The following is a 12,036-nucleotide window of genomic DNA, read 5'->3' as shown; positions in this document are numbered from 1 at the left end:
CTGCTGAAAGCCTGCTCAATGTAAGCGCAGTGAACGGAGTGGCATTTCTAGGCTTCCCAGTGTCATGTTGTCCTAATTAGAAGGCATCTAATACATATTTGTAATAAGGCATATTGGTTTATAACCCAACAGTGCAACCATTCATACTAACATTTGTCAAAAAATCATCTATAAATGATCAACTTTAATTGCGTTTTTAAGCCTTAAATAAAGAAATCATGTGACTGCTTAGACATTGCTTTCAACGACATGTCCACATTTTTTACTCCTATCAATTCTTTGTGTCAAGACCACAAGCGTCGGCCCATTCTTTGAGAATTTGTCCCATTCATCCCTTTTCTTATCTTTTTAGATCCTATTTTATCTTCAGACTAACTGGTATAACTGGACATGGAAGTCGTTAAACTATTAGGGCCAGCACCTGACGAAGAAAGGTCTCAGACGGTCTTCAGAAGATTTAAACTATTCCACCATGAAAAAGAATCTGTTTTTAAAAAAGGTGAAACATGAAAAACATGAAAAAATGTTTTTCACACTGCCTTGGCATTTACTGATATGACTAATCGTTTCAGATTATGTCCAATTTTCTGTGTGCCCAGTCAAATCTTACCTTTATGCACAAAAGCCAAAAGGATATTAGATGTCTAGAATTGATTAGACGAAATCCGTTCGTCTGTGGCTTTGCCCTTCAGACTCCACCCCCTAAAAATCAATGAGGCCTACGATGCCACTTGACTGCACTCTTCCTTACATGTCAGGTAGCTTTGTGTCAGGAACCTATTCCAGTAACACGTGACAACTACAATTGATCAGTTATTTCTTTTAAAACCCCATCTGATTCTGGATGACTAAAAGGCAAGCTTATCGTATCATTGGGCAGCTGGTTTCCATTTAACACGTCGCATACGTGTGCTGAATTGCCTGGAGTAAACCCAATGCTGCCGTTTTAATTAAACGTGAAACAGGCTGCCTGAGAACTTAGGTAATCAAAATGCCTGCATACTCGGTGATAGTCCTCTGTCAGTCACAATATCCTTATTATTGTTTTGCCACGTTTTCAGTTAACAAAATTAACTGTTTATTGTAATCTGGAATTTATTGTAACATAAAACTGCTCTTTGTCAGTAACAATGATGCATTGTGATGTCATTCCTTGTTAACATGTACATGTTAACAGGAAAACCTACAATTAAACCTATAGATTTTTGTGTGCTAATGTCTTATTCTAAATCATAAGTGTATACTATTATATCTTCCAGGTTTAAGAAAATGACTATCTGCAATTATAACTGGCTTGCATCAGCTAGAAGTGATTCTCATGTATCTCAGAGTTATTTTGTAACCAATGAAATCAATTCTTGATTTGACCTGAATTACATTAATTTCACTGGAAACTTTGGGAACTACCTAGACATTTCACATTTTGACTACACTACTTCAGTCATTTCTAAAATGTTCAAAGTTTGTCTGAAGAATAAAAAGAAAGTCACCTGATGTAATACAACAAAATTTGATGTTTTAACATTATTGTTATTGCATATACTGTATGTTATTGTTGTTGTATACCTTTTAGGAGGGATTAAAACTTGGCAGCGTTCAGTTATAATCCCACCTCAACCAACCACCCAGCAGATATCTGAACCTGCAGTTCCTCTTGTACTGAGCAGGATCAAAGTTGATTCTCAGAAATTATTATTTTACATTTTAAAGATAACCTTGAAGCAGACATTTCAGCTATTATTTCATTTGATTTAATGCTTTCTTAGTAACATAATCAATTCACATCTGATGAGTATCTTTAGAAATGAAATTATCAGGACAATAAAAAGGTCTTAACAAATTATCTTTACATTATGAAAAACTACATTGTTAATTCCTTTTTAGAATGAAAAAAACAATGAAAACCTTTCTAGTATTATTTTGAATTGGCTCAAATAGTCATGCTCTATTGTAAATATCTTCACAGAATGACACTGAATATACACCTCCATTTATAGTTTAATAAATGTGTAAAACAGTTCAGTATTGTATCACTTCTTTGCAGAGTTACAAAGTCTCCAAATCCACCACAGAAGCTGCTGTCTTTCTCTGGGAGGTTATTCTGCTGAGCTGAAAAGGCAAAAAAATATAAAAAAATAGATACTTGGAAGTGAGCAAAAACATTTTAGCAAGCGTTTCATCATGTAGCCTCCTTTTCCTTTTCCAAAAAAAATAACTTCAAAGAATATACTATTTTCTGTAAGAAAGAGACTGATACTGCATGTTGAGGAAAGTTACTTTAAAAGAGTAATGGAATACAGTTACCATCACCCTGTCTTCAAACGTGACCAGAGACTGGAGATTTCCAGAACAAACAAAGCCACTTCTGATTTGCACCTCACAATTTGCTGCTGTATTTTTCCCACCCTCACTGGGTCATTCGCTCCTTTGCAAAACGTGGCCTGTAACTCGGACTGCTCCTCTTCAAACGCATTTCGTCAATCAACTTGCATCTCACATCCTGAGTTAGTACTGTATATTTTATGCCCGTGTTCAGTTCAATCCCCTGTACAAAACCAAACTGGAGATGACCAGTGGTTAATCCAGGCCACAAGATGTGTCTCTTCAAGAAGGACATTAAAATATGGCCTCAGGTGATATATTTGCAAGACATTTTCTAGGATACAGTAACATGATGGTTGCAGGCATACAGAAGGGAAAGACAATAGTTATAATAAAGGTTCTACAGTTTTAATAAACTTTTGTTTTTGCTCTGCGGTGTCACTCTATGTATACGGTACCTGCTGCGTAGCTGTGAAGGCTCTCTGTTCTGCTTGCGTCAAGCGCCTTTGGAGTCGACTGTTTTTTTCCTGGTATTCTGCCATTTGTTTTTCATACTAGTTAAAGAAAAGAAAATATTGCATAAAGGATATAAAAACTGCAATTCACTGATTTAGGAAGACCATTCTATATTTCAAGACATAATTTCCATGATCCTTTAGTTTTCAACGTACACACGACACATTCAATTTCACTCAAGCAAATCAGGACCACTCAGTTCTAACACCCTTCTGGTGTCTCCACAGAATCCACCTCTTCCTACTGCACATGCAGCTCCTCAAACCCATCCTTGTATTTACCATCACCACTGTATCTAGCTGTGCTTATTGAGTAAATTATAATATTATTATGGAGTGTTATACAATTTTTGCTTTATTACCATACACTACATTAACTACTACATACTGTACAAACATGAAGTCACCTTAGACAAGGTACTGTATGCTAGTTACCTTATCAAAATTACTTCAGTAGATTATTAATAATATTATTTTTATTAATAATACGGAGTATACAGCAGTACTTTGATAATTATTTTGCACATATTCTACTAAAGGTTGGCACAGAAAAGTTGCTCATGCAATTGACGTTATGGGCCATAATTGTCATAAATAACAGGTTTCTGTCAGCAAAAGCTGTAAGTAACTAGTTGAAAAATACTGCAGTGTCATAAGCAGTCATCCATCATTCCATGTGTTCCAAAAGCCTGTGTGTATAGTTACAGAGATTTGTTTCTTTAAATAAGAGACAAGAATAACTCTCTACTTGTCACATTGACTAACCTAAACACTGTTATTACTTTTAAGGGTTTTATTACTATGCCTTACCACTTTTTTCTATAGCTTCGTCTTTGAGGTGTGATTTGAATAATTCATGCAAACAAGGTCTTAGGAATATGTTTTGAGTGCTATTGTTCGTTAGTATTTATCAGCAGTTCACACATACATACTGTACAACAAACCAGCAGGAAATAACCCAAGAGTTCCAAGCAAAACTTAAGTTGGTTGCAAAACTAAAACAGTGTTTGCAGTACAATAGCTGGGTAAAACAATTACAGCAACAATATGATAAATGTCAAATAAAAGAATCAATGTTAAAGTAATGAAATCCTAGGAAGGGATCTCATTTGTTTCAGACATAAGTTGTGTGAATATCTAAAGATGTGAGCATGTCACAGGTGCATGATATCGCTATTGTTTTCTGGGGGAGGAGAACTGTAATATTAAACCATACAGGTACGGCTTTCAAAATGCTACGATTTACAAATGAGGCAGGAGAAGGGAAAACATTCATTCAGCAATTTAAGTTTTATTTTTTAGCACAGAAGTTACGATAAAGAAAACCTTGGCAGTACTAGAACCGATATGTCAGTTTACCTCGGCAATCTTTTCATGATCTGCTTCGAGCAGAGCTTCCAGTTCCTGAGAACGTTGCTTCTGACGACTCTGTTCCGCCCTGTCAATCAGATCACAGAAAACAGAGGTTCACCCTTTCAAACAGGCATGGGTCTTCCACGTGCCCACCCCACCCCTCGAGATATTAGCATCGCAGAATGTCCCATGTGAACGAGAGGCACCATACTTCCTACTAGTGGGGACTAGAGCACAGACTGCCCATAGCCTAATTATCTTAAATGCTATTGATTGATTGGAAAAAGAAAAAAACTCATTCATGCTTTCCTGAAATTGGTACTCTTTGGAATACCTCTCAGGTCCTATTGTGAATTCTAATAGATCAGCTTTGCGCTAAAACGGAGCTCAGAGAAAATTGCATTGGACAAGGAATTGATTTGTTCAGTACTTCACCTTCATGGAGTTGTCACTGCTGAGTTAAGCTATCACACTGGTCTGAAGGACAGCAGACTGGCATTTGGAGTCATTTGTTTTCCACTAGGAAACGATCAGAAGTATTATAGCTTTTTGAAACTATAGCTTATGTATAATAAACAGTGAACTACTATTACAATAAATCATTACAATCATGATTTACTACTTCTTCACTGTGATTTTTCTCTCAGTATTTCTTATTGTGGACAGATGGGCTTTCATAAACTGTAATAAAACAGTTTATGTAATTTTGCACATTCAAAATTCTCTTGGCTCTTCAGCTTTCCATTTCTAACTGATTTAGAGATCACTGAGAATTGCTCCTTTAATTACGTTTTAAATGTAAATTTTGATATGGACTAGAGCACAGCAAAATATGTTTGCACTTTTATATTTATAGCATATTTCTTAGTATTGGTACTTTCCATAACATCAGTTATGAGAAATAAGAAAGATTTACAGATTAGGTCATAATCATCTGGCAGGTGAGGATATTGTTGGAAAAGGGTTAACAGAGAAAGTGTTATGAATAAGAAGCTTTAAAACAATGTGTTTTTGTTAAAAAAATACCAATTATTTATTTTTGGACAGTGAAGTGGATACTGAACATGATACAGAAGCAATAGTCCACACTTTTCTGAAACCAAAAACTGTTATATCCTAATGATAAATAGTTAATGGCTGTAATGCAACTGCAAAAAACTAATGAAGCAAACTGTCATAAAGATGAAAGCTAAACCAGTGCTTGGTCCAATGAAGTGACTCTGTACTATCACAAGACAATTTGATTTGTGTACTAGTACCAAAGCTGATCTAAGATCCAGAGCTCTCTCTCATTTATGAATTCCCAAGTATTGTTAAAAAGTTCAAAGAGCATCTGTGTTTTAAATGTCTGTTTTGTAATACACTTACTTCTCTCATTCATCTCCGATTGCTAATTTATGGAAGTAGATCTACATGGAGGTACAGTATGTAGCAAAGATTGCGAGATTCAAAACAAGAAAACAAGGAAATCTCCCAGTAAGCAGCAAGGCCTTACAGGAACGATCTACCGGATCTTCAGTTGAAAGATATGTCTGCTTCAGTCTGGAGGATTCTATCTATTGCAGCCACTAAAAAGATGGCTGTTGACATTTAAACGGACATGCCTGATACATGTATCATCTGAAAACATCCCCTTGGAACCTTCAGCCCACATTCTCTGAAAGCCAGAACCAGAGCTCAATACAATTGGCAGTAGTACAGGTTTACAAACCATGAACCACAGTAAAGAAATGCTCTTTGCACTCAGTGTCGCTAAGCACTGGGCACTTAATTAATCTGAAATACAGTACAATGTGGCTCTGTTCTGTTTGAACACCACAATGCTGTAATGGTGCTATACAAAAGAAGTTTTGTCCTTTTAATAGCTTAATAATGATTCAGACTGTTTTTATCAAGTAATTAAGATTTTTTTCCCCTTGTTTTGGATATAACCAATGCTCTGAAACACTTTCAGCAAAGAAAAAAGATTACTTTTTCTGAAGTGCTGATCATACCAGACAAACATTTACACTAACACAACACAACATAGTGTTAGACTGCAAATAGGTGTAGCTAATGCTTGAGCAGGCTGATTTTCAGGGTGAGGCCCAGATTAAGGGAAAACATCAGCACACCTGTGAATCACAAATTTCAAACCTTATAAAGTACATGATGGTGGAATTACAAAATGGTAGAAGCAGGGTGTACCTGACAAAAATCTGGACATGTCTATGTCAATTTATTGCCTATTGATGTCATGAGTTAATCTATGTCTAAATCACCCAGATGGCTCCCCCGAAAAGTCAGCCTTCAGAAGTGTTTTTCCAGGGAGTTGTTCGTCATTCTTTTTGGAAGTTATGACCACAAAAACACTGAAAATAACTTCACATACTCATTCTACAGTACTGTATATACACATCAAAAACCTCAAGAGCGTCATTTTGGTTAACTAAGCAAGTCTATGTCCGTGTCTTAATGCTCCTCAGTCCTGATGATGAAGGCTTGAGTCTCCTTCAGTTGACATACTCAAATTCTGCATTTGTGTGTGATAAAAACTGAAGGTCAAATGACCCAGAATTGCAACACTGAATTAACCAACCCCAGCCATGAAGACAAAACTGGACTCCTGTATAGCACAGTCCATGGGTTGAATTACTTCACAGCTCACACCCTTCTGACGAAAAAAAAAAAACTCTTCCACTTTCCCAAAAAACTCTCGGCATGAGCTGCTGTGGTTTGGTAGTTTCAGCTTGCCTTGCAATTGACATCCCCTGTGGCTTCACCTGGGAGTCCGTGAACTTGCATGGATGTATGTAAGAGCTGCCCCCCTCCTATAACAGGCGCAGACTCAGCTGTGGGCATGCTCTTTATGCACTGTTAAAAATCAAATTTCCCTGATTGTTCCCATTTGTTAGAGCAGCCTTCGACAAGCTTCATCCTTCCCACACTCACATGAGGACTGCAGCAGAAAGGACAAACCAATTACCCAGTCATTTTGTACAAAAAAAAGTAAAAGGCAAAAAACGAATATACCAGTCAACAAAACCAAACAGTGACTGGTATACTCTTATACCCCAACTCTCTCACTCTTCTACAATGAAATGGGTTTCAAATGACTGTAAAGTATTTCTTTAAATCAATTTCTTTTGTCTGATTTTTTTCCTCTGAAAAACTGGGAGGGACTGGGGGAAGTGGTTTATATTAGGAAACCTTCTGGTTCTTTAGATCTTGTGAGTCACATGGTAGTTGACAGCAGGGGGAAATGAGCAAATTGGATATCCTAAGGAAAGCGGAAAACCCATTATAGGAACATGGTTTGCTTTATCACTCATTAATTAATGCAGGATGAACAGGTATCACACTGAGTTTGCAGATTTACACTCTAACCCACTGACCTGACACAGCAGAATGCTTCAGATAATGAATAATTTATTGCAGTACAATTATAGGTACTAGTGAGAAGTCAATTCTTACACAGCGCACCTAGAGCCCGCATCCACCAAATGTAGATGATCAATCCTCAAGACACTGATCTAAACCATTTTTGAAAAACAAAAGCATTGCTCATAAACAAATATGACTATCCACATTCCTACTCAGAATGACAGAATCACCAGGAAGAATAATCTTTATTATATGAAACTCCTAAAAAGTGTTCATTAACTGTATTAGCTTAATGATCAACCATTTTAATGCCAAAAATATTTCCCGAGAACACATTCATGTTTCCTGAGAAGTTTGATGACACCCAACAAAGTTTACATTAGTGAGAGAGTAAGGGAACAGACTGAATATTTTGACAGCAACATATAAACAAAACTCAGTTTGACATACTTAACATCACAGCAAGACTACATTAACAGCATTAAACACCAAGAACAATCCTTTATGGAATGCTGAACTGCAGGCATCTGTAATGAGAAAAAATGCACCTTTATGTGTCTCTGATCTACAGAGGAGATAATGCTGGGAGAAACTGTGTCTGACTGAACTCAATGCTGTTTCACTGTATCCTCGATTCATTTACCTGAGAAACATACAGTAAGTACTGATGTATTCGATGCAATAAAAAAAACAACACAATCTACACAATCAAAAGGAATAAACTTACCAGAAAGTAAAAGACCAAGATTTTCTTAAGTGATACATGCTTATAGAAAGATTATCAACTGTAAAAGTGTCCAGGATAAAGTTTTTTTTATATATTTGGGGGATGTATTCATTGAATCCTCTGAATCCTTGAAGTCTAGTGTACAATCCAAATCCTCTAATAAAGTATTCATGTAGCATACTCACTGCATTGTTAGCATTCTGAACGACCACCAAGGTTGGAAGAGCAAAGGCAGGCCGCTGTCAGATGATTAGTTCCTCGAGATAAGGTGCTTATATTTTATTACTTTTTTATAACAGGCGTGAGCCCTTCAATACTCATAAGATGTTTATAGCATGCACAATTTGCAAATTTTGTAAATTAAAACAAGTCTTTGTTTTCTAGATCTTTGTTACATTTGAATTTTACACTTGTACCACTCAGTTTGATTTCTTATTCTAAAATGGAAAATAAAACAGTCAATGAGAATTTATTCTGTCTTATGCATCTAAACTGCTAACCACAGTCCCCATCTTTGATATACTCAGCATCAAAAGAAATTTCTGTCTAAAAACGATAAACTCACAGAGTTATAAGGAAAATAACCTTTTTTCATAGCAGGCATGTTGACACTTTCTGTAACGGACATTACATATGTAAATTCATGATATTGATTAACAACCAACAATCCCAATCTAGTAGTGTGTTTGGCCATCGTTGAAACCGGTAAAAAATATACTTTTGTGACCCATGGGTTGCTCCAGGCTGTCCTACGGGATTTGTTCCCATTCTTCTTGAAAAGCATGTGCCCACTCGCTAGTCCCTGAGCATTAAGGGATATCCTTCTTTTCAGAATCCTACAAATGTTCCGCGAGGCCCATTTTCTGGTGAGCTCACATCCAATGCTTTACTGTCACATTTTCGTCTTAAAAGCGAGCTGTTGTTACATGAGCTGCGTGAGGACCTACTAGATACCTTTGTCCAGACCTTCACATGTGGACCTCCCCATGGACTGGTCTCTTATACACAATTAGTATATGCGTTGGCATCACTCTCGCTCACGTCCATCAGAGTGGTCTACACAAGGCCTGGATTTTGCACTGTACAGGACTGGGCTTTAATGCTGGCAAGTCCACCTGCAGTTGCTCTAGCATACCGCTAGCACAAAAGCATTGTTCTTTAGCAGGGGGGTTTAGGTGCTTTTTTGAGTTTTTCTTTGCCGATTTTCACAAAGCTTGACATTCAACAGGTTAAATTACCTCATCACCTGTGCTCTGTCAACTCACTCCAATGTATTTTTATCACTACATATGTATGCTTTTAGAAATTAAATCGGCTTTTGATGCTCAGTATATTATTTTTTATATGTAAGCATGTTTTAGGTGCCATGGTAGCTAGTTCTGTTCAGTAGTGTCTCTATTTTCAGTGTATTTATGTGGTTGGTTGGATATGTGCAAGTGTGCACTTCAACTGTGATGGACTTCTCTTTGGGAGTTAAATCCCACCTTGTACTCTATATTTTTGGGATAGTCCCTGGGGTGCCTCACCCCATGCGAGGAATAAGCAGCTTCCTGATAATGGATGGATGCTTTACAAGTTGTTAATTCTTTTGGGAGTTATTAACAAAGAAAATCATGCCAACGCACAATGCATCTTCAGATCAATCAGTAACACTGCTCATTGTTTACTCGATATGACTGATGATAGGAATAGTAAATAGGCGATCAGTTTTACGGTGTGCTGTGCAAGGCAATATAAAGCACCAATATTCATCGCAGAAAAGGTGCTCTACATGACTAATGCTCTTAGTTTAAGGCCAAATTTAAAGTCAATTCTGTCTTAATGACCCAGGGTTTCTGGAGTTATACCACAGAGAATTTCTTACATAAGCCTACAAATGAGAGGCGACAATTTGTCCCATCTTGCTCATTTGGTATATTAGTTGCCTTAGGACAGCAGTAAAGAAGTATTGTTTAGGCTCTGGACTACAGACTGGGAGGCTGTGGTATATAATTATGTGGGGTATGCTGCTCAGATGACTCCAGCAAAATGCCCTGTCACATAAACAGCTAATCACCAGGCCACCATTGCACAATAAGAATTTGTTCTCAATTAAACTATCAAGTGTAATGAAAGATTACATTAAAAAAAATTATAAATGTTATCACCAATTTCATCCTACCACTTGTTGAAGGAGGCCAGAAGTTTTGGCTTCAACCACCTGTCTGGAAAGCTTTTATCAGTTATCCATCTCTCTTTACTTCTTTTGTTAGTAATTATACTTTGTGTTTCTATTAAAATTGATTTTGTGGTACCTACCCACCCAACCTGAAATCACCAGCTGTGGCTTTAAATCTCAGCTCACAACAATAACATACATGGGGAGTAGGAGGAGGTGTAGGCTAGGTCCCCCATCCCCCTAACCAACAAGCAGTTCAACTTTTGGCATGCTACAAGTTCAAACAAACAAATGAACAAACCTTATTTGTTGTGCAATTTTTATAATTAATTAATTTGCACGACATTACAAAACAAAGGAACGAGTAAAGGTTTATTCCATGCTGAAAAGAGAAGAAAGGAAACACAATGTTTTGGATGTGGAGCCTTCTTCGGGTGTCAAGAAGAAGGCTCCGCGGCCGAAACTTTGTGTTTTCTTTCTTCTCTTTTCAGCATGGAATAAACCTTTACTTGTTCCCTTGCAGCCTACGCATGCTGACGCAGCTCCCTACTTGAACTATTACAAAACAAATATTTCTGCTCTGGAATCAGTACAAAGAAGAGCAAACAGATACACTTCTGGATTTAAAGGAATGTCATCAAAGGACTGAATCTCTGCAGTCTTGAACACAAAGGACTACGAGGGGACCTAATTCAAGTATTCAAAGTCTTCGAGAACACTGATAATGTTAGTCCTATGGAATCACCGGCGAAACACAAAGCATGGAACTTACTGTAAAAACTATAAATGTGCATTTAAAATGATGAAAAAAGGCACTTGTATTAAAATTAATTGTATTAAAAAAAATAGTTGTGGGCATATGGATACAACAATCTTTGTTGTTGAAGCTCAAACACTGACTTCTTGAATGAAATCCTTGGCTCAATGAACTATTGGACCTGCAACATACTCCACAGGCTGAAACACTCTTTGATTTCTGGTTACTCAAGTAAAAATGCGAGTGAGGTATTTTGAATTATTTGATCCAATAAATAAGCATAAAAGAAAATCAGAATTTTAACTATGCAAAATTTCTTGTCGTCTCATTAATAAAATCTATGCCAGTCGCTATGAAATGGGAAAATATTAATTTTAATTAATTGATCTTTTGGTGAGTTTTTCCCAAACAAAGTACTGGTTTCAAACCAGATAATGTGGGAACCAGATTGTTGGGTGAAATTTTCCCTTCTTGTTTCTAACCCTTCTTGTGTTCTTATAGAAATCAAACATTCTTTCAAAACCTTTTAAATTTATTTTTTGTCATTTTCTTTCCATGTATATGTTCAAGTATTTTCATTCACTTGTTTTAATAAAGCTAAAGTTTAGAAGCCAAAACTGAAAAAAGATTAATTCTTCCCTGTCATTCAGCAAAGTAATTTTTGCTCAGTAGTCTAGAACAAGGACATTTAAACATTTTATAGCCTTTTTTTGAAATCATAAAAAGGTAAATGTCACATTTTAATTCACTTTTAATTTAGCTTAAAATGAAAATGAATGGACACATCTGATTCATTTTATAAAATGACCTAGTTAAGTAACATCTTAAAACCTTCTCAGAG

At 36.5% G+C, this 12,036-nt stretch overlaps 1 protein-coding gene across 2 annotated transcripts in view; it reads right to left on the bottom strand.

The window, feature by feature from the left end:
- Positions 1-1,728: 1,728 nt before the first annotated feature.
- sclt1 (sodium channel and clathrin linker 1) overlaps positions 1,729-12,036 on the bottom strand; it is a 38,389-nt gene continuing 28,081 nt past the window's right edge. For both annotated transcript variants that reach the window (XM_088630415.1, XM_088630425.1), the window contains exons 20-22: positions 4,197-4,275; positions 2,781-2,876; positions 1,729-2,109 (exon numbers count right to left, since the gene is read on the bottom strand). In XM_088630415.1, the coding sequence (XP_088486541.1) occupies positions 2,047-2,109; positions 2,781-2,876; positions 4,197-4,275 (238 nt within the window). In that variant the 3' untranslated portion in view covers positions 1,729-2,046. The remainder of the gene's footprint in view (positions 2,110-2,780; positions 2,877-4,196; positions 4,276-12,036) is intronic.

The sequence above is a fragment of the Lepisosteus platostomus genome, chromosome 1, assembly GCF_059453375.1.
Source record: "Lepisosteus platostomus isolate fLepPlt1 chromosome 1, fLepPlt1.hap1, whole genome shotgun sequence".
In the NCBI taxonomy this organism is placed as follows: Eukaryota; Metazoa; Chordata; class Actinopteri; order Semionotiformes; family Lepisosteidae; genus Lepisosteus; species Lepisosteus platostomus.
The sequence above is the reverse complement of the archived record's forward strand: the minus strand, read 5'-3'. Positions and strand labels throughout refer to the sequence as shown.